We start from the raw sequence: 23100 nt of genomic DNA on the forward strand, positions 1-23100 counted from the left end.
TTACCGTAGCCTATGACACCTTGCCACCTGGAACGCCAAGAATGTCACACGTGCAATGCCGACTCTTAAGAAATTTTGATACGCCCTTTTTGATTATTACCCATGCTGTAGTCTCTGGGGTATGTTGCAGGAGGAAGATCATCTTACAACTTTAGTGTTGGCGGGAGGAAGCTCTTTGAAACCGCACTGTGCGTGACAATTCTAGTTCTAAGGTGTGAGGATGTTTTCCTTGTCAATAGCAAGCGGTGCGATAGTGAAAGGTGGTTGTAGGCATCATATCAAAATGTTCTTCAGAACACAATCCGTTATAACCCTTTCAGACCCAAGACTTTTTTTCTTTCAGATTAAATATATTTTCGTGTTTTGGAGCCAAGCCATCTTGCCGGCACGCACGAGACTACTGCACCACCTAACCGCTAAAATGATTTCTTATTGGCTGGTTTAGAATCTCACTATCATATTATTTCAGCTTCGTGCATAAAAATGAATTGTGCGTGGTTTTAGAATTTTTTAAAGTTACAACTCACACCCGTATCGTTCAGGTCTGAAAGGGATAAAGGCATAAATATAGGTAGAAGATATAATAATTAAGTAAACAAGACATAGAATGGCATGTACGTGTATTTTTTTTACAACACAGGGGGCAAAATAGCATGCATCTTACCTGATGGTAAGTGACTACCGCCGCTCATGATCAACCACACCAGCGGCATTGCAGGTGTGCTGCCGGCCTTAAAAAGGAATATGCTCTTTTCTTGAAGGTCATGTTGTATTACATGCCATTGCTATGTCTTATTCACTAAATGGCATGGTAATTGTTTAAGCAGTTAAGGTACCAAAATGTAACAGATTTCCACATTTATAACACTAGCTTTTACCCGCGACTTCGTCCGCGTGACCGGGATAACTGACCGGGAAAAAAGTAGTTTTAAACCTTTAGTAGTTTGAATGATATAGATGAAGTCCTGGAAACTTCCAAGACACCATCTATATCATTCATCATAACCGATTTTTTTTTACAACACAGGGTAAACGAGCATGCGGCTCACCTGATGGTAAGTGACTACCGCTGCCCATTTAGGGGTATAAAAGTGAAGACGTATCAAACTCACTTTTGCATTTATAATATTACTTAAGGATATTAATATGAGAATCTGATGTTTCTTTTTTTTATATAAATGCACTAACTGACCAGATAAACCATGTCATCATCATTTCGGCTTTTAACTGTCCACTGCTAAACATAAGCCTCTCTCTGGCAGTAACAGGCTTTGGGGATGTTTTAAGACGGCCGCTGCTGTCCATCGCGTCTTACAAAACCCACTGAAAAGGGGGGAAAGGGATTGTTAGTAATGCAGACTAAAAATGCCATTGCTAGCAATATACCCAACCAGGTCGACCTCCTCGCGGTTCTCCCTAGAAACTATCATGGTTAATTCCTGATGAATTCATCATGATGGGCTAACTGGCCTGTTTTCATTCTCATCTATCACCCTTCACTGGTGCTCCGCCAGCGTATCCCGTTAGCGCAGGCGGGGTTACCATACCATTTTCACCCAATAAAAAAAAAACCCACTGAAAAGGAACGGGGTGGTTTATTTTATATGTGATGGATGGATTTTTAAAAGGATCGCTACTGTCCATCTTTCGACCATTAAGTTCCCGTAGTCATCTCTTATAGTACCTAATGTAGTATTATATTATCTGTACTCATGGGAAAGGAAGGGGTGGCCCATTCTACGCTGGGACCACGCGGCTAATAAAAAGATTATGATTATATATTAAAATTCTTTATTATACATATAATTTACACGTAAATACACCAATAAATCTCATATTACTGGACTTATTTGTATACATTAATCTCCATTAAATAAAAGTACACCATAGACACGTTTTTAAGAACATTGCACATCATAATTATTATCTATTTAAATAAACTTTTAAATACTGACGACACCGATCACGGATCCACTGGACCCCTGAATTTCGCCCCGCTTCTCAGTTAAACCAGCAAAAAGTGTGTTAAGGCGTCCACTCGCCCCATTTTTTATGCAACTTAGAATGGCAAACAAGCTGACGGCCCACCTGACTGACAGACTGTTATTTCTCTGTACCCTGTAAATTCATTGCCATATTCCACCCTTCAAACCGAAACACAGCCATGCAAACACAACTGCTTCAAGTAGAAACACGAATGGGACAGAGATGCCCAAGCAAACGACTTTTGTACAAAGTCTCCCTCTGGTAATCCCTTACCATAAGGGAATATCAATGTGTGTATATATATACTATTGTTACTAAAACTTGACTAGGAGGACTTGACGGTAGACCGAGAGTGAGATGGAATGGTGCCCAAGAGGGATAGAGAACAGTCGGTACACCACCAAATCGACGGTCGCAGGACATAGCGCGGATAGCGGGGAAGCAGTGGGTTACAAGTGGCGCCAAAAGGAAGCCTATGCCCAGCAGTGGGTTGATGTGGGCTAATTTATAATTAAATAAATAGATTACTAAAACCAGAGCAATTTCAACAATATGATGATGTGCATTTTAAAAAAATAAATTAAACATATAAACTTTTTCGATCGTGGAACAGAGTTCAACTTTTTAATATTTTGAATCTAATACAAGTGTAGTTTGAGTCAGTGGTAATTAGGAGTCCAGTGGACCTACCATAATATTCGCGGGGTGAATAGGGCAATTAAGTGTTAAGGGGGCAAAATATTGACGGCCCAGTGCATCTGAGACCATGACACCGCGGGCGCGACATTTACACCTAACACAAAATAGGGGGCACGGCAGTGTCTCGCGGGGTGAATAGGGCAATTAAGTGTTAAGGGGGCAAAATATTGACGACCCAGTGCATCTGAGACCATGACACCGCGGGCGCGACATTTACACCTAACACAAAATAGGGGGCACGGCAGTGTCTCCGCCAAGCCGAGCACAGCCATACCATCCTTTTCTCGATAAATATTTCCATTTTATTATATTTTGTCATGTTCATAAATGATTCCTTATAATTTAGTTTGTTTACTGCGTATAATATATTTTGTAGTATAATGTTTTTGATCGCCAGAGACTGTAGGTGTTGTCGAATTTAAGTAAATACACTCCTTCGCCTGGGTATGTGTGAGAACCAGCATATACCTGCAATATTAAAGGTATTTAGCTCTATCTATCTATCTATATATAGATTATATATATAGATAGATAGATAGAGGGGAGACCATATTGTGTATATATATATATATATATATATATATATATATATATATATTTCTTACTCCATCAAGCTTAAACTGTTGGACGAATTTTGAATTAGGTCAATACATACAATACATTCCGTCCCAATTTACGAAAAAAGCCACGGGATACAGCTAGTTAATATAATATACAGTCCAATAAAATCAAACTGGTTACTGTAGGTAACAATTGCAAAGGAACTGCATTTTAGTCAATTGAATACACACGTATCAATAATTGGTAAGTCGTTTATTAACACTCGATGCTCCATCTAATATTCTACATGTATATGGTCTAAGTACCGATAAGACTCTCCATCTAGATGTGTATAGTGTGGATAGAGACACGGGCATTACCTCAGTGTGGCAGTCGCGGCGATAGACGGACACGACGAGGCTGAGTAGCGGCCGGGTGCCGCCCGTGGCGCCAGGCCCGCCCCCCGCACCGCGCTCTGGGTCGCCGCTGCCCGACACCGTATACTCTGTCGACACCCGGACAACGAACATTCAATGACGATATTTATTGCATTACTAGCGCGCGATATTACGGATAACCTCTACTGACCGGAATAACCGGAATAAAAAGCAGCCTACGTACTTTTCCGTCCCATATAGTAATATATATGTATATCAAATTTCATAATGATTGGTTGAGCCGTTAAAGCATTATAAGGTAACAAACAAACACACTTCCATATTTATAATACTAAGGATATATCATACTACATCACAGGGCGAAGCATGCCCCCGCCAAGACTAGCACATTTGACCCCCCCCCCCCTATAACTTCATAGTACATAAAGCAAGTTAAGTGACCCAGAGAGCATAATATAACTGGCTATATTGCTAATATACCTAATAATTCTACCAAAATTTCATTATATGTTCACATTTTCATAATATGAAATAAAATTATTATTAAAAATTACGTTCATTCATCAAAAACGCATCTCGGTTGTAACTGTTGGACTAGATATTTACTCGAGAAAAAAAAAGGATGACCTACAAAAAATGGAATCCCATCAAAAACATGAAATATAAAATGCCAATTATGGCAACGCAGTTCTTCCACTACAAAATGTTATAAGAACGCATGTAAAATCAAGTCAATTATTTTAGTTAGTGTTTATTGAAGTATATATTCAATAAATTTGTTGTAAATTGTTACCTATCAACATTTATAGTGACCGTATTAATATTAGACATCTTTATAATAATTATAATGACGACAATTGATTTTACATGCAATCTCATAACCTTTTATAGTGGAAGAACTGTGTTGTGTGACTTGGCATTTTTTTACATTTTAATGTTTTTGATGGGATCAACGTTTCGTAACATAACGTGTTTTGAAAATGTTATTGTCACAGCGCAGGAACTAATGGTTCCTTTATTTACATATTAACAAAAACAATTCCATGAACGCACTGATTGAGTAGATATTTTTTTGAAAATTCTATGTACCCGGGAAAAGTGGGGCCGCATTACTAATTATATATAGACATATAATTATCTACATTTATTGTATTTTGTTTTCTTAGGAGCCATTTAAAACGATCTAAGAAAGAAAAGAAGTAGTTTTTATATTTATACTTTATCGTCACGATAAAGTATAAATATAAAAAATTACTCCTCCCAAATATTGTTTGCAGTGATTACAATTAACATTTGCACGCACCTTCGTCGTCGTATCCATCTTCGTCGGGGTCGTCCTCTTCGTCGCTCTCGGACACTTGTATCGTCACCTCGGTGGTCGGCGACTTGCCCCATTCAAAGTACACACCGAAACCTGTGCACGAGAAAATAAATCATTCCCTCTTTACTACAAAAAAAAGTAAGTATGTTTATTTTGGATCCAATCGTTATACAACATTTAAAAAAAAAGTAAAAAATACGACGGTCATCGGAAAATATAATTAAATTAAATTAATAAGTAGTTTGTTGGCACAAAAAGTGTTAAGTTAGGGTAATAATGTAAATGTGAACAGCTGATCTAATTTATTCGCACGATGTCATACGACTTTATCAATGCGATGCAATAGGAAAGCAAACGTTATGCAATTATATGGAAAAGCTTTAAATTGTACACGGCACTGTACTCAAACTGTACATATACACTATGTACTGTACTCGAACTGTACGGGTACACTGTGCACTGAACTTGAACTATACGAATACATTGCGCACTGTACTCGAACTGTACGTATACACTGCGCACTGTACTCGAACTGTACATATATACTGTGTACTGTACTCGAACTGTAAGAACACACTGCGCACTGTACTCGAACTATACGTATACACTGCGCACTATACTCGAACTGTACATATTCTCTGTGCACTGCACTCGAAATGTACGTGTGACGTGTACATGTGTACAATATGTGGTAGGGAGGCGGCGCGCGCGGACGTACCGATGTCGTAGTCGTCGGTGGCGAACTCCCAGCAGAGGCAGCGCGCGCGCGGGTGCGTGGGCACGCGCAGCGTGAGCGTCTCGCCGCGCGGCACCACCACGCGCCCGCCCGCCGCGCCCGCGCGCGCCTTGAACGCCGCCACGCCGCCGCCGCCGCCGCCGCCGCCGCCGCCGCACCACATGCGTGCCGCGCCCACCGCCGGGAACGGCTCTACACACCCACACACCCACACACCCACACACCGCCACTCACTACCAGCAGCCGGGGGCCGCCGCTAGCGACCAACGACCCTCGGCCTACTTACTTATCCATCAAAATAAAACACAGACTCGAGTGACACTCGCAGAACCCGAGCGAATGCTGCGAGGAATTTTGTCCGTAGCGGAAAACCTGCCTACCCGGATTATGACGATTCCCGTGATTATTCTTTCCTCGTAATAATTTTATTTAAAATTTATTTATATCAACTACTCTTGCGTACTCCGATTTGGATAAGATCTTTCGTCTCAACCTTCCATTGTCTATGCTGAACTTAAAGAGCGTTCTGCATCGAATCCTTATGAACGTAATTCTTCCTCTTTACGCCTCGTTGAGTAATTTAGAACTTTATACTTCCCCATACAGACAGTATAAGACTAGTGTCACGTTGAGTATGTCTTCAGTAACAGAAGTTTGCAGAATGTAACGCATCACATAAGAAAACATGATTCCGATTACGAACAAGATGCCGATCTCCCGTCGATGAAAGATCGGCGCACCGGCAACTAAAATGACACCGGACGCACGGATGTAATAATTGACCTTCAATGCAATGTACCCGAGAGTAACAGGGGGGAGAGGGATTGTTAGTAATGGGGTCTAATGGACCCCTTGCTAGCAATATCAGGTCGACCTCCATGAGGTTCCGCCTGAAAACCATCGTGGTTAATTCTAGTGGAATTTGTCACGATGGGCTAACTGACCTGCCTTTTCATCCTCACCTATCATCCCTCACTGGTACTCCACCAGCGTATCCCAATAGCGCGGACGAGTTACCATTTCATTATCAACCATTAAAAAAAGAGAGTAACAAATTGTATGCAATTAGATGTATTGGCAATCCGTCGCGGATGATCAGCGGCCAATGACTGAACTTAAATGGTGCTAGCCAATATGTTTTAGTTCCGTGAGACATTTTGAATACGAAAATGTAGCGTAATTTACCAGTACTGCCGAGCTTAGATGGATGCATTAATTAATCTCTAAAGTAAAGTAAGACATTCCAGGATCACAAGTTTTAAAATTGAGATTGCTTAGAGACAAATTACTAACAAACATTTTAGAGTATAGGTTCAACTACAACTAAAGAGACTCCTTCGTTATTACACTTCGTTAATCGCCAACGTGATCAAGAAATGCAAATTTCCTGGGAAACGCTGACCGTGTCTTTTACGCTCAGCAGACGATTTGGAAATGCCGTATGGTATTTACTAGTGTTTTCGGACACATGACTGCTTAGCTTCGGGGCACTTACTCCTCCATTAATCCTGAGTTTTTTCCGCTAAAGAGAAAATTTCCCTTTATGACGTACATAAGGAATCTGCCACCGATACTTATGTGTTATGCAATGCTAGACTGTGTTTTATTCTGACGGACTAAACTGTACGCCGAGGTTTGTCCCTCATCTGCTCAGTCAATAAATTCTATTATCAAACAGGGCCAAACCATTAAATAATACAAAACGAAAAAGGGACGTAAATTTTTCAATCTTCTCTATTTAATATTTTTTTTTTATACAACTTAAAATGGCAGACAAGCTGACGGCCCACCTGATGGAAAGTGGTAACCGTCGCCTATAGACATGAGTAGTGCCATGGACATAACAGAGTATACTGTTTCGCCCATGATACCCCCCATGCGTTGCCATTCCTGAGGACTCAGATGTTATTCCTCTGTACCCTGTAAATTCACGCCATATCCCACCCTTCAAACCGAAACACAGCTATGCAAACACAACTGCTTCACGGTTGAAACACGAATGGGACAGAGGTACCCATGCAATCGACTTTTGTACAAAGTCTCCCTCTGGTGATAGAAAATATACTGCATAGATGACATCAATATATAATAAAAAAGCAGTTATTTTTGTGAAAATAAGCAAAATATATCAACATAATAATAAATTAACAAATAGGCTGGTACATTTTCCCCGCCGTAAATCCAAATCTATTCAGACATTTAAAAATGATGGTATTAGTAAAATTTTCGTGAGTACATAATATTTTAACTAAAATACCAATTAGACGTGTATTTTAGACGCACTCATGTCACGGCGGCTCATGACAAAGGGTACCGGATTGTCGTCAAACTAGTCAAGAATTTTCGACTAAAATACACGTTCATCCGGTTAGACTTACAGTTAAAATATTTAGAAATTATGGTCAAATAAAGAAATTCACATTATTAGCCCAGAAAACATTACACTTCTTTTTTGGCTAGTCATGTAAATGATAAAAATATATGACACATAAATGGATGTCCTACCATAAAAAAAAGTAAAAATATCCCTACCATCACCATCTGATTCTTCTTCTCCTCTGGACTCTTCAGCATAATCGATGATGTCATCAATTTTTTCGGAAGTCTGCATCGATCTACGTTTAATATCATGTAAATTAACATATTAACTATAATTAAAAAGTTTTGACCCATAAAAAACCGATTTCAATTGTGACAAAACCAGTTATCTATCTTCTATACTTATAATAAATCTGTAGAGAAGTCAATTCTGTACATGAAATATATTTCCGAAATAACTATCAGCGGGTGATTAGTGACCGATACTGATGCCAAAACTGCAATCAGTAAAAATTTTGTCTGTCTGTCTGTGTGTTCGTTATAGAAACAAAAACTACTCAACAGATTTTAACGAAACTTGGTACAATTATTCTTCATACTCCTGGGCAGGTTATAGTATACTTTTCATCACGCTACGATCAATAGGAGCAGAGCAGTGAAGAAAAATGTTGGGAAAACGGGAGAAGTGACTCCATTTTTAAGCTTCCGTCGCGTGTGCAGTCTTGATGGCCACTTTTTAAAATGTAAAAATGTCCACCCATGCGAAGCCGGAACAAACCGCTAGTTTTGATCTAAAAATTAAACTACTAAACCGATTCTCATAAAATTTCTGTGTACAGTGAGTACATCCTTTCAGATAAAAAAGAATTTTTCAAATTAGTTTGATCAAAGAGTTTCTCATATCAATTCTCTACTCAGCTTAAAATACATTCTAAATTTAAATAATTAAAAAAGTATATTAAAAAACGGTTATAATTAAATTTAGTTGAACAAAAAACTTTTCTTAATACTTAATCTTGTAACTCACTTGTTGTTATCGTCTCGTACAGCAACCTCGGTTTCATTTACACTACAATTGTCCAATGTTTCCTCTTTTACGTTCTCGCATTCTTTAGTGATTTCATTGTTATATTCATCTGTGTCTTTAAAATTGGAATTGGCTAGTCTCTGGTCCATGGCTAGCTGCTGTATGTACTGTTGGTAATGCTGGTCCTGCAGTTGCCTGATAAGGACCGCCTGCTGGTCGAAATTGCCAGGAAATTGCTGCTGTGCGTATTGTAAAAACTGATCGTAGGTCTGAGCGTTGAGCGCGTCTTTTATTCTTTGTCTGAAAAAAATATACAATATCATAAATGCTAACGGCCATGATGAATTTAAAAAAAAAAAGTGTTAAATTCCAAAATCAAACCCGTACAGAGTATAAAACAATCGCTTCCCGCCGTTTTTAAACTACTTATTTTATCTATAGATAGAGTAATTCAAGAGAAAGATTTATAAATAGATAGATAGATACTCCTTTATCTTTTCTCCAAAAAATTAAAATAGTAAATTTATTATAAATATAAACAATTACATGTTTTTACACTACATAAACAATTACATAACCATTATCCTACATTATTAATAACGTTTGAACAAGGCTGTTTTCCAGATAGTTAAAAATGGTCATAATAAATACAGATTTATATGTATATAATTATTGCTATTTTGTGTCAATTTGTTGAAACGTGACAATAATTATTCAAGATATCGGAAGAAATCAATACAACTGAGAGTTTTCTTTGAAAATGCTGAAATATAACAAAATAATGTATGATGGAATCGTTTCTCTTTATTAGAACTCAGCGAAAAAATCAGCGATGGCATTCTATAATATATAGATAGATTTCTACAACCATTTTAATGTTTAAAATATATGATTATATAAATTATATGAAGTTTAAAAAGCTATTTAAACGGACATATTTAATAGTAATATTATTAATCACTCCACATTGACACCATATCGTTTTTACATTTTACACCCGAGTACATTAGAGATTTGTGTATATTTGTAAGGGAACATGCTGGCTTTTTCAAAAGAATATCGGACTCGAGAACACGTACAACTAGACCAAACGACAAATTATATGTACCAAAGTGCAGGTTAGATTTACATAAAAGAAACGCATACTGTATGGCTATTAAAGTTTACAACCATCTACCAAATAACATTAGAGAAGTAACAGCTCATACAGTGTTTAAACGTAAACTTAAAAATTGGCTGTTAGTAACATATTACTTGGATTAATCTGGTAACTACTAGTTTATTAGCTGGTAGTTCTAGAGATTAGCGCGTTCAAACGAACAAACTCTTTCGCTTTATTCTATTATTTATTCTTTAGTACATGTATGTTGCAGGGAGCCAGTGGATGCAGGTGGCTCAAGACCGTTCCTTATGGCGGTCTATGGTGGAGACCTATGTTCAGCAGTGGACAGATAATGGCTGAGATGATGATGATAGAGGCATGTATATGTACAAGACGAACATAATTCTAAAAGCATTCTCTCCCAATCTATCACAGGAAAGTGTTTTTTTTTTAATGGGTGATAATGGAATGGTAACCCCACCCGCGCTATCGGTATACACCAGCGGGGCACCAGTGAGGGATGATAGATGAGGATAAAGCAGGTCAGTTAGCCCATCGTGACGAATTCAACAAGAATTGTTCACGATGGTTTACAGGGGGAACCACTTGGAGGTCGACCTGATAGGGCATATTGCTAGCAATGTCGAACTCCATTGCTAACAATCCCGTTCCCCCCCCCCCCCCACAGGAAAATGTAATACTCGAATTAGGTACTAGTATCAATTCATATACCTACATACATAATAAAATTATAAATTTTTTATGCAACTTGAATGGCAAACGAGCTGATAGCCCGCCTGATAGAAAGTATAAAAAAATATATATAATTATACTTATACATATATAATTTTACGTATTTTGTGCACGAAAATTGTTGATTCACTCTTGCGCCACCTGCCCTTTTCTATCTGTTCTCCCTTAACTAAAGGTTGTCTGTAAGAGATTGCCCTAGCGATAAGACCGCCGTTTGTACCTTTATGTGTATACTTATTTCAATCTGTATTTATGTTACTGTATTTAATTTGAATTATTCACTTGTCATTGTATATTTTTATTTATGGTGCAATAAAGAGTTAAATAAATAAATAAATAATAATATATACTATATTATACATGAAGATGAAAATACTAGGATAATAACTTACACGTGCTGCTCCTCTGTTAAAATAGTACTTTGCTGCTTCTGTTTCTCTAGAAGTATTCTGTTTTGCAATTCTGTATGGGCACGCTCTTCCTCTTGTTTCTTTTGCCTGCAATAATAAGGTTTTTCTTTTTAAAGAGTGAAGATGGAATGGTAGCCCCGCCTGCGCTATCAGTATACGCTGGCGGGGCACCAATGAGGGATGATAGGTGACGATAAAAGCAGGTCAGTTAGCCCATCGCGACGAATTCCACTAGAATTAACCAGGACGGTTTGCAGAAGGAACCGCGTTGAGGTCGACCTGATAAGGTGTATTGCTAGCAATGGGTTCATTAGACATTTCAATAGGATTTTTTTTTTTTGATAAGTGAAAATGGCATGGTAACCACCCCGCCTGCGCTAACGGGATACGCTGGCGGAGCACCAGTGAAGGGTGATAGATAAGAATGAAAACAGGTCAGTTAGCCCATTATGATGAATTCATCAGGAATTAACCATTATAGTTTCCAGGGGAAACCGCGAGGTCGACCTGGTTGGGTATATTGCTAGCAATGGGATTCTCAGTCTCTATTACTAACAATCATTTTCTCCCCTTTCAATAAGATTAGTAACTACCAGCTGTGTCATGAAGCTTTGCCCGAATGATTCAGTATATAAAAATATGTACCAAATTTTGTTCAAATCCGTTCAATAGTTTTTGTGTAAAATAGTATCATCCTCATCCTCATCAGAATACCATACATCCTCACAAGCTATCGTAATTATAAGTATAATTCAATAATTATAAAATATAAATATTTTTATATTCATAAAAAAAAGAAAAACTCTTGAAAAATCTGCACAAAACTTACTCTTGTTGTTTCTTATCTTCAAAATCTTTTTGTATAGCTTCAAAATAAGGTTTGAACAAAGGGCATAACCTGAAAATAAAAAAATATATGTATATAACACATAAACTTTTAATAGAGAAACAACTTCCAATAGAGTGACTAAATGTTACAACCATTTGCCAATAACACAGCCTTAGATTATATAGATAGAGCCTCAAAAAGGGGACAACTTTTTGTCAGCTATTGTCAAATTAGCTGATTCGATTTTTTGTTATCAGTACTCTATATATTTATGCATGAAATGTATCTTGATGTATTATTTAATACATAAAATGAGTGTTTACGCATTAAAATCATGCAGAATTTATAAAACAAAATTAAAATAGAAGTTATAAAGGAATCATTCATAATTATTTATCACGCAAAATTGTATGAAAAGTTGACCCGGTTTTCTCAAAGCATTTCTATGGAGACACTTTATATAATCTAAGAATACACCATATACAATAAATATGTCACTGTGTGGATTCGGCATAGAATAGGTCACCCCTTCCTTTCCCATGGGTGTCGTAAGAGCTGACTATAGAAGGGTGAGGAATGGGCAGCACTGTCCCTCTTAAAGTAGCTCGAAAGCCTAACTGCGGTTGCCGATCCACCTGCCAAGCATGTCAACTATTGACAAAACTCCCCAAGGGGAAGGTTTATGTTCAGCAGTGGACAATTAAAGGCTGATATGATGATGATGATACCATCTATATATACAAACAATATATATAAAGGGAAAGGACAGGTGGCCCGATCTATACCAGGACCACTCAGTGAAGATGATGATAATATGATGATGATTCATTTATATATCTCAAAAATATTCATCATATCTTTAAATAAAGTTACAAAAGTTTAAGTTTTGATATTTAAATTGATGATTCTGACAGAGAAAATTACTATAAAGCCACTACTAATACAATTTTAGTATGTTTAAAAAAGTATATAAATATTCAAAGTAACAACAATCTAATATAATAAAATTGCAACTAGACAATGTCCGTACACAGGACATACATAAATAATTAAGAAAAATTTATGCAAGGGTCCCTAATAACAGCAATAGAAGCCAAAACAATTATTTAAAAAAAAATTTATTTTTTTTTCCTGTCTGACTTTTTTTATGCTACTGAGAATGATAAACAAGTTAATGACCCATGTTATGGAAAGTGGTAACCATCACCTATAGATATTAATTGTACTATGGACATAAGAGTATGCCGTGTCACCCATGTTACCATTTATGCATTGCCATTCCTGAATACTAAGATGGTATGTATTAGTACCCTTTAATTTCATGTATGTATGTTAGTTTTGGAATTATGCAAAAACTACTGCCATTAATTGAATGCAGTTTTTATAATTGAGTCCTGGAAGGTGTAACTTAAAATCAGGTACATATTTCATATTGCATCTGAAGTCCAAAAACTGCAGACAAATGCCAATAAAATATATAAATTACCTGTCTAAAGTATGTATAAAGCCTGCCATGGCTTGTGTTTGGGACATTTGGCCTAGAGCTTGCCATGCCGCCCTCCTGTCTCTGCCAATTACATCCAAAACTCCTAGTGGAGGAGCTGAATTTGGATCGAGAGGTCCATGAGATGCTTGCTGTGTGTAGGCAACCAGCTTTAGCCTATCTTCATAGCTTAAATGTAGAGCTTTGCCTTCTTTATCTGAAAATGTATTACCATCTCAATAAAGACATTATCCTACTTATAACAAAAATATAAATAAGTGGTGAGTGCGCCATACCATCCAAATGTCTAGAGTCCAAGTGCAAACAAGCCTTACAAAGACATATCTGAGAATGCATATGTGTCTATAAAAGATTAGCATCCTCAACCATTTCGTTCCCTTAATCGCCTCTTACGACAGCCTCAGACAAGGAGGGGGTGGCCTATTCTATACTAGAACCACATGGCATGTAAATACATAAGGTACTAAAACTGTATTGTATTAATATAAAGTAGCCCACTACATCAAAGTAAGTCACAAGGTATGCAATTTTATTCAGTGCAGCCATTTAGTTTTAGGCTAGAGATAGAATAAAGATGAAAATTTTGTAAATCTTTGTAAAGGATAAGAGATCTGCCCACCCTAAACAAACTTCAATATTACTTGCGTGAAATTAATTATATTGGATTAATTCAAATTTATACCAAAAATAAGACATATTTACAAATAAAAATTTATTAATTTTATAAACAAATACTATTATCATATATACTTAACAGAAAAAAACATACCTTTGTAGAAAGATAAGCCGTGTTTATATACTTCTTTTAAAGGGAGACCCCATTTTCTTTCTTCGCTTTCTAAAATACCCTGGTCTGTCTCCAGAGGGACTTTTTCTGGGTTTATTCTTTGATTGTTTTCTTTTAATTGAGACATTATAGCAAAAATAAAATATCTACACAAATTGATTAAATCGTAAAATATTTTTTTTTATTACATGTTTCTCATAATTGTCAACGTCAGTTAGAGCTGTCATTGTCACAAATAGAATGTTGCCATTATGTCACTGTGCCTATGTGGCATAAGATCAAAAAGTTAAAAAAAGGATTTTCAATTCATTCATATTTTGTGTATTCATTACGCAGTATCTTCGTCATAACTAAATTGATTTTAATATTTTTTATGCAATGAACAGGGCTTAGTACAATCAGTTTACGATTAAAAATGATTTAAAATTTACTGTGCTGGGTATATTTAGATTACAGGAATAACAATCAATAGTTTTTCAATAGTTACTATATTAATAGTTTTGATAAGCTCTATAAATCGATTTCGATAATACTTGCAATGCATTATTTATGCCATATTAAGGTTATTTTTACAATTAGATTTATATATATTTTTTTTATTTCTCATATGAAGCAATTCCATAACATAATTACTACTTGCTCAGTAGGTAATCCAACAAAATAATATAATGGGCGGGCTTCTACTACGTAGATTCGGGCGTTATATGCGCTCAGCGTTTCATATATTATACGTATCCCACTACTGACCAATGTAGCGTTGCCCCAGTGTAACTGACAAGGTTTAAATCTTATATACCAGCGGCCCGTACCGGCTTAGCACGGGTGGACATTTTTATATTTAAAAAAGTGGCCATTAAGGCTGCACACGCGACGGAAAGCGTGATGAAAACTGATACTGACGTGATATACTATAACCTGCCCAGGAGTATGAAGAATAATTGTACCAAGTTTCGTTAAAATCCGTCGAGTAGTTTTTGTTTTTATAACGAACATACAGACAGACAAAAATTTTACTGATTGCATTTTTGGCATCAGTATCGATCATTAATCACCCGCTGATAGTTATTTTGGAAATATATTTCATGTACAGAATTGACCTCTCTACATATTTATTATAAGTATACATTAATTACTTCCTAAAATAAAAACAACTTTTTCATTTGTAGATTAAGAAATATATTTACTATACATAGATATAGTACATGTCATATTATTATAATGATAGGTTTATTAACAATAATGTACAAAGTAAGTTTATATCACTCATTGTCACAATAATAAGAACTAGCACCTCTTTTAAAACAAAAAAAGTTTTTTGTAGTGCAAACAATACATAAACATTAGACACACAAAATATCAAAAGTACTATATATATATATATATATATATATATATATATATATATATATATATATATATATATATATATATATATATATATATATATATATATATATATCTTCCAGAACAAACACTTTCAAAGAAAAATGTTCTTTATAGTCTATTTAAAAAGTCCTTAACAATCCATTTATAGCGCTCTACTAATATTGTAGATTAACAAATACACGAGAATAATTGAATAAAATACAATAATTATTAAAATATTTAAATAAAAGAATTGTTCAGCATGTTTCGAATTATAAACGCTATGATAAACATGGTTCATATATGATGATATTTAAATTGCATATGCTCTTTATATTACTTCATATTTTAAATAAACACCATAATAAAATACCAAATATTTAATTAGTAGATAGCTTTTTTAAGTAGTTCTATTCCATAAAATAAATACAATGGCTGCTATTTCAATTAACAAAATAAATGCTTTTAATTCTTTTTGTTTAAAAATATTTAGTGAAAAATATGTTTAAACATATATACTTAAAGCATAAATTAAGTAAGATTCACAATCAGAATCCAATATATGTCCTCATTCAAATAAATCAAAAGTTAGTAATTAAGTAGAATTTTAGTTACTGTGTTGTGTAGTCACAATTTTTTTTTTTTTAACATCCTAGCCAACATTGAGTATTATTTGCTTGTATTTATGATAAAGTAACTTTGATATAAGTGATTGGTATGTATATTCAATCAACGAGTTACTCTTTCTCTTATACAATGAAAACTCTATATAAGCAACTCATTTGAACCAATTTCAATAAAAAAAAAATCTTTTTAATTTAGTGAAATTTGTTTTATTGAAATTATTGGGAAAAATTGCTTACAGGGAAAAAAGGAGTATAAAAATACTTACCGTCTGGAAAAGATTTTTACTTATTTCTAAGCTGTGTAGAATAAATATGGAGAATGTTGCTTGCTTATAGAGAGTTTTAGTAATGATTAGAGAGAAGTGTGGACTGAAAGACGATGTAGTGACAAAAATCGAAAAAGAAATGTTGCATTGGTTTGGCGATTTGGAGAGGTTGGATGAAATGAAGAATTACGAAAGAGATTTATCGAACAAGAATGAATGGAGATGTCGGTAGGGGCCGCCCTAGACGGACGTATGTCGACCAAATAGGCGACGTGCTGAAGGGCCAAATTAAAAGTACCCGTAACCGGCGAGCGTGTATGAAAAGATTGATGAATGTGGAAGAAACGAAAGACGTTTGTTTGAATCGAAGCATTTGACGTTCCATTGTTTCTGCCTATCCTAATGGGAGACAGGCGTGACAGATATGTATGTATGTATGCTTACAGAAAGATTGCTTATATAAAACGTTCACTGTAATAGCAAACACCGCCGGATATATCGGCTTTTACATAGCGCTGCCTGGTTCCAAACTAAGCAGAATACAAACTCAGAATACAAACTATGAGTACTAGATTAATAATAAAAACGTACATTTTTGTATACATATTTACAATGGATACACTCAGACAAATACAGATATACTCATAAATACAGTTGTTTGTACTGAGGAAGGATCAAGTCTGCAACCATTGAAAGTTGAGAAAGATGTTAAACTGTTACACTAATCATCATGGTATTTTCACCACTACGGTCACTTTAATCGATTCATTAAAATAGACTGAACCAACTTTTCAATACAAAGAACATTTTGCTTAAAAAAAAACTACCAAATCCGAAATGCTACTATTGATATACATATGTAGAGAGCTCGACTTTAAATACAAATAGGTATAAAAAATGTGTATTAAATGCCAGACGTAAATAAATTATTTTACATTATAAAAAATAAAAGCTGATCGTCACTCCATATTTACTACACAACATAAGTATATAATACAACTGTACAAAATACATTAAAAAGAAAGGAACTGAAAATATTTAGAGCTACCCTGATAAAAACTGTCCATAGTACATACATATTTATAAAATGACACTTAAAATGGTCCTCTGGGGGCATTTAATAATAATAACTTTATTAAATAATTAACGTTTTAATTCGCCATCAGAGCACTTTTCAAATTATTTAAACATCGAAAATTACTATTTACATTGACACATATGTAATTCAGAGGTTGTCAAACTTCGACCTTATAATGATTCCCTTAAGCGGCCATTTTTCTACCCAAATTAGAATAATAAATATTTCTGAATATCTAATTTCTAAATTTTAATTAAAACAAATAACCACTACTATTAACAAACTACCTACACCCAAGTAGTATCTATCGTATCTAAAATCACAGAAGATAAAATAATAATGATACAATATCTTATTTATTTTTAAAATCAATATTCTTGGTGGCACTAAAATTTTTACTGTAATAATAGAAATCTGAATAAGTATCTAGAAAATTCTAGAAACTAACGTTTCTGTGAAGAATTCCAAAATATTAGCTGTAAATAACTGCACAAAATATTCAGTTCTTGGTGTAATTATTTATTTACAATTACATAAACCTATCATTGAGAATTTAGAATGACTACTAAAAATAGTGGGGAAAAATAATTTGATATGAATATCTAAATCCTATCATTTGCAAAAGTATGTTTTATACATTGCAATTTCTGAACACATAAAAATGACTGACAAATGTTCCTATTTATTTAACGGCGGAGCCATTACAACACCCTAAATTTATAATAATACGTCATTTTAGAGTTCGTATTACGATGCCCATACACAGAGTAATAATCGTAACAATCCATGATTCAATCTTAAAATCAAATAGTCGCATGTGTATAGAGTTAAAGGCAATACCTTTAATTACTGGATCCAACAACATTACTGGAATAACTAACTGTTAATCTAAATATAAAAGTCTGAAAATAACTGATGTGATTATAATTCTTAAGATAATTTGATTACATCATAAAAGTATGACGAAAACAAAAACGACCAATGTATTTGACTAATTAGTTCTGTTGCCTAATTAACCATCTTTCACCAAATTTGTATATATTGAACGGGATAGTTTTTAGCAATTTTTGACATCATTTAGCACATTTAGTTTTATCGATACGGCAACATCTAAAATGTACATCACTAAATCCAAGTAACATTAACATCACACATAGATGTTTTCTTTTCTTGAAAATGGTTTTATTTAATTGATCATAAATTACTCAATCAACGTAAACAAGAAAATGAATAGTTTCAATTTACCAAAAAGATAATTACTTTTTTTCTCAACCCCTGTTTTCATTCACATCATTGCATAATGACATCAGACATGACCATGTATGATGCCCCGCCATAATACACACTCATTTTTGGAATTGCTTGCATGTTACGTAATAACATTCTGTCTTTTGGTCAAAGTATCAAGATCCTTAATATAAAAACTATGTCCCAATATTATATTTTAACAAATACATTTACCTCCCCAAACCTATTACCATAGTCCATGTTGTCTGGACAGACCCATATATCTAAGGATATTTTATTTACAACTTGATATTATTGTTATCTTCGCTCCTAAGGCCTCAGTACAAGCATGCTTACTAGTCCAAGTACAAAGGAGAAGACAAGTTTGAGGTTAGCACCGATGTGAAGCCACTCAGGCCATTGAGACTTAGTTATCTGCTCAGGCTGTGTAGGCAACAGCAGCGCTGCTATACAGCATATACTTACTGCCACCGCTACCACATTTACTGGTTGTTGCTCCCTGTAAATATTAAATACTAGCTTCAAGGTGTGCCTCTCTCTGCCTTTAATGTTAATCTAGTAACTAGATTCTAGAATATAGTACATCATAAACAGGAATATTTCTAAGAGTAAAGAGGAGGAAGACTGAAGAGACTGGTTCTCAGATGCCAAGTTTTCAAAGGTGCCAAAAAACAATTATTTTTTTTTTTTTTAAATATAAGAAAGGGGGAGTACTAAAGTGATGTAAAGTAAGCAGGGTGATATTTTACTTAATTACATTCTATAAATGAAATTTGATATTCATATAAATATGTATAGTTAAACACCTATCCACAGTTGTAATCTTAAGAATAAATATCCAGATAGAACCGAGACTCTAATGTATTTAATAATAACGACTATGTTGGCATGCTGAAGATCCTTATCCTATTAAGAACTAAGAATCAGACACAGCAGTGCGAGTAATCAAAATATATACTCATATGGTAAAATTATAGAAATGCATAAATTTATAACAACCTAACATAACATGATCAGAACAAAACAAGGATATATTTCATGGTGAGATAAAATTGTTAGTAATGAGGAGGTTGGACCCCATTTTGCTAATAATACATCTTGTCAGGTCAATCTCAATAGGGGTCCTCTTGAAAACCATTGTAATTAATTTCTGGTAAATTAATCATGATGAACCAACTAACCTGCTTTCATCTTTACCTATCATTTATATTTTTCTTGTTATATATTTTCCTTGTTGTTAGAAAGCTATGGTATGCATTAGGTTGACTGGAAGAAATCTCTTTTAGAGATATGTTCACCTTTGCTAACATTGTTATCAACTTATTGTTGTTACTGTTTGTTTTAGTGCAATAAAGAATATATATATATATAATAAATAACAAAATGCAAACAATAGATCATGTTACCTGTGATGTGATGGGTGATGACAAGCTACCCTTAGCTGTTCTTCCACTGGTCTCATGGGAGCTGCTTTAACTGCTAGTGGGTGGAAACTATCACTTAAACTTTCAGTATTTGCATTTGATGGTTCCCCTTCTATTAGTTTTGTAGGAATGTCTCGTTTGCCGAGAGCCTAGAAATTATTTATAATATTAATGTAAATAAAAAATTATTAATAATATTTTTTTATTATATTACATTAATTTCTTCTTTAGTTTTTATTTATTACATATATTTTTTTATTTATACACAAGTGTATATTACAAATATATATCACATTATGATTAATAAAGAATTAAACTAAATATAAACATAAATCTTCTATGAATTTCATTGTTTTATATACAATTAAATTCTCAGATCCTACTGTCCCTCATTATTTTAGTTTATGACTATACATTTACCTACTTTTATGCTCTAACTTTTCTGTACACTCTTTGTTTTTATAGTCTTATAAAAAAATACTTTCTTAATTAAACTGTACTTCTTTTTTGTTACATCATCTGTATAAATTTTTAGTTGATGGTAAGCCTTAAGGATATTTTTATTTAAAAGATTAATAACTTTGAATGACATATAATATAATAACAACTGACCTAATAAAAAATGGTAACTATAACCTACAGAGATAAATAGCACCATAGTTAAATAGTTTATTCCTGTTTTGGTCACATCATATTACGATGATTTAATGCTTAAACCCTTATAGGTGAGGCCTATGTTCAACAGTGGACAGTTAACGGCTGATAAAATGATGATGATGAATGCTTAAATACCACCACCATACACCTACAATACAATACCACAATACTACCTCCCTAGTTAGTTTCACAAATAAAAAATATTTACCTGCTGAGTATTCCTGTCATACATTGTTATCCTAAATTTCTCTACTGTGTCACGATGTGTAACAGATGGTTGTGTGTATCGCACCACAATATCAATGCAACTTTGTGGAGCAATAACTCCTTCCGGGTCTATCACTGTGAACTTGTTTGGGGAAGTGCATAACACTGAAAAAACAATAAAAAGAACATAGATATTGTGTATGTTAAATGAACATTGCGCCATTCGATAACAGATTACGGCTTACCTTTAAAATTTACAGAAAAATCATAAGGATTATACACTGTCAATAACTGCTTATGCGTGTGCCTTGCGTTTAAATAAAATTCCAGAGAGACGGGAAATACGAACACGGGGAAATTCTTCATTTTGAATAAATGGCACGACACAAATTAAGAAACGTTAATTTTATTTTTCTATTTATCTATTGTCACAAACACAAAATAGAAACAAATTTGAGACACTGACAATTAGACTATCAATCCAAAACTGTCAGTCTACTGTCATTGTTGTCATTTAGTATTTTTTTTGAAAATTATAGCATAGGAAGTGAACTGCTATATTATATAGCTTCAAAAACAGATTCGAAAACAATTGCCGTAGAAAAATAAATAATACACACAGCGAGATTTGATTATTTTGTACATTTTATATTTTTATTATATGAACATTGGTATACTTGCCTATAAAATATGTCTTATATAATTTACTTCTGCTCCAATCATTTGTACACAATACAGCGCTCATCCTCTACTCCCTGTACTAGATAGAATTCATATGTAATTTAATCCCTACCTCCTTATATTGATCACATAAGACCGCATCCCAACTCCTTAACAACTTTTACAAACTTAAAAATTTGAATATTCAAATAGTTAAAATGCCCCGACAGTCTCTTTTTGAATCTAACAATTAAAGAGTTCCTTTAATATTCCAGCCCAAAGTTATTTTCAATTTTAAAGAAACACGACCCTACAGCCAATCAGGAATTTAATAAAACCTTTTTCACCGATGCATCCTAAATATCAGATGAAGATAACTTTGGTTTCTTCGTATTGATACCTAAGTATAAGAAAGCCCTTAATTTTAAGTACCCTCCTTGCTTGCTTGGATCCTCAGTTACTCGGATACGACAGGGCAATAACTGGCTGTAACAACTACAATTTCTGTTACTCTCGTGACTTATGTTGTCAGGCAAAACCACAAATGCTTAAAATATGGAATGACAAAGGGAAGTATTATGGTAATCTTCAACCTACTATTCCCAGTAAACCATGTTTCTTTACACACCGCAATCTTGAGAAATGAGTTACATCAGTAACCTGATGGTGACTACCGCCGTCCATGATCACCCGCAACACCAGTAACATTGCAAGTGTGCTGCCGGCCTTTTATAAAGGAATATGCTCTTATCTTGAAGGTTATGATGTCGTATCGGTTCGGAAATACTGCTGCTGGAAGTCGATTCTAAAGCGTAGTTGTGTGAAGAAGACATTTAATTTTAATTGTTCACTACTGAACATAGGCTTCCTTCGTAAGGGAGGTTATGCCAGTAGTTGCTACGTTTGGCAGGCAGGTTGTCAACCGCAGTGAGGCTTTGATGATGTTTTATTTTATCTTTATTTGGTCTCCTAGCAATTGTTACACTGGTAAGATTTAATATTAAAATTACTATCTATTTATACTTGGTGTACAATCATTTTAAAGGAAACACAGCATGCTAATTAACAAATAAACAGTTTTAAGAGGGACTCTGCTGGTCAATCCTTGAACATTAAGTTTCCTTAGTCACTTCTTACAACATACTGGTGATAAAATAA

At 34.5% G+C, this 23100-nt stretch overlaps 2 protein-coding genes across 2 annotated transcripts; both read right to left on the reverse strand.

The window, feature by feature from the left end:
- Positions 1–1774: 1774 nt before the first annotated feature.
- LOC113517187 (Golgi resident protein GCP60) lies at positions 1775–14624 on the reverse strand. Its single transcript, XM_052893606.1, has 10 exons — positions 14394–14624; positions 13607–13820; positions 12121–12189; positions 11274–11378; positions 9027–9326; positions 8213–8295; positions 5663–5872; positions 4927–5037; positions 3606–3730; positions 1775–3153 (listed from the first exon to the last, which is right to left on the reverse strand). The coding sequence occupies exons 1-10, from the start codon at positions 14536–14538 to the stop codon at positions 3037–3039; spliced, it is 1479 nt and encodes a 492-aa protein (XP_052749566.1). The 5' UTR covers positions 14539–14624; the 3' UTR covers positions 1775–3036.
- A 1241-nt stretch (positions 14625–15865) lies between these two features.
- On the reverse strand, positions 15866–21754 carry LOC113512916 (motile sperm domain-containing protein 1-like). The gene is made up of 4 exons (XM_026896876.3): positions 21528–21754; positions 21284–21447; positions 20401–20567; positions 15866–19493 (listed from the first exon to the last, which is right to left on the reverse strand). The coding sequence occupies exons 1-4, from the start codon at positions 21646–21648 to the stop codon at positions 19304–19306; spliced, it is 642 nt and encodes a 213-aa protein (XP_026752677.1). The 5' UTR covers positions 21649–21754; the 3' UTR covers positions 15866–19303.
- Between the last annotated feature and the right edge of the window lie 1346 nt (positions 21755–23100).

Source organism: Galleria mellonella, unplaced genomic scaffold (assembly GCF_026898425.1).
Source record: "Galleria mellonella isolate WM207_F2 unplaced genomic scaffold, CSIRO_AGI_GalMel_v1 utg182, whole genome shotgun sequence".
NCBI classification, from domain to species: Eukaryota; Metazoa; Arthropoda; class Insecta; order Lepidoptera; family Pyralidae; genus Galleria; species Galleria mellonella.

Coding starts and splice junctions, on each gene's coding strand:
- LOC113517187 (XM_052893606.1), bottom strand. CDS start 14,538: ATGTCTCAATTAAAAGAAAACAATCAAAGAATAAACCCAGAAAAAGTC. Junction 13,821..14,393: donor CGGCTTATCTTTCTACAAAG/GTATGTTTTTTT, acceptor ATACATTTTCAG/ATAAAGAAGGCAAAGCTCTA. Junction 11,379..12,120: donor GAAGATAAGAAACAACAAGA/GTAAGTTTTGTG, acceptor TTATTATTGCAG/GCAAAAGAAACAAGAGGAAG.
- LOC113512916 (XM_026896876.3), bottom strand. CDS start 21,648: ATGAAGAATTTCCCCGTGTTCGTATTTCCCGTCTCTCTGGAATTTTAT. Junction 21,448..21,527: donor TTTTTCTGTAAATTTTAAAG/GTAAGCCGTAAT, acceptor TTGTTTTTTCAG/TGTTATGCACTTCCCCAAAC. Junction 19,494..20,400: donor CATCACCCATCACATCACAG/GTAACATGATCT, acceptor TAATATTTACAG/GGAGCAACAACCAGTAAATG.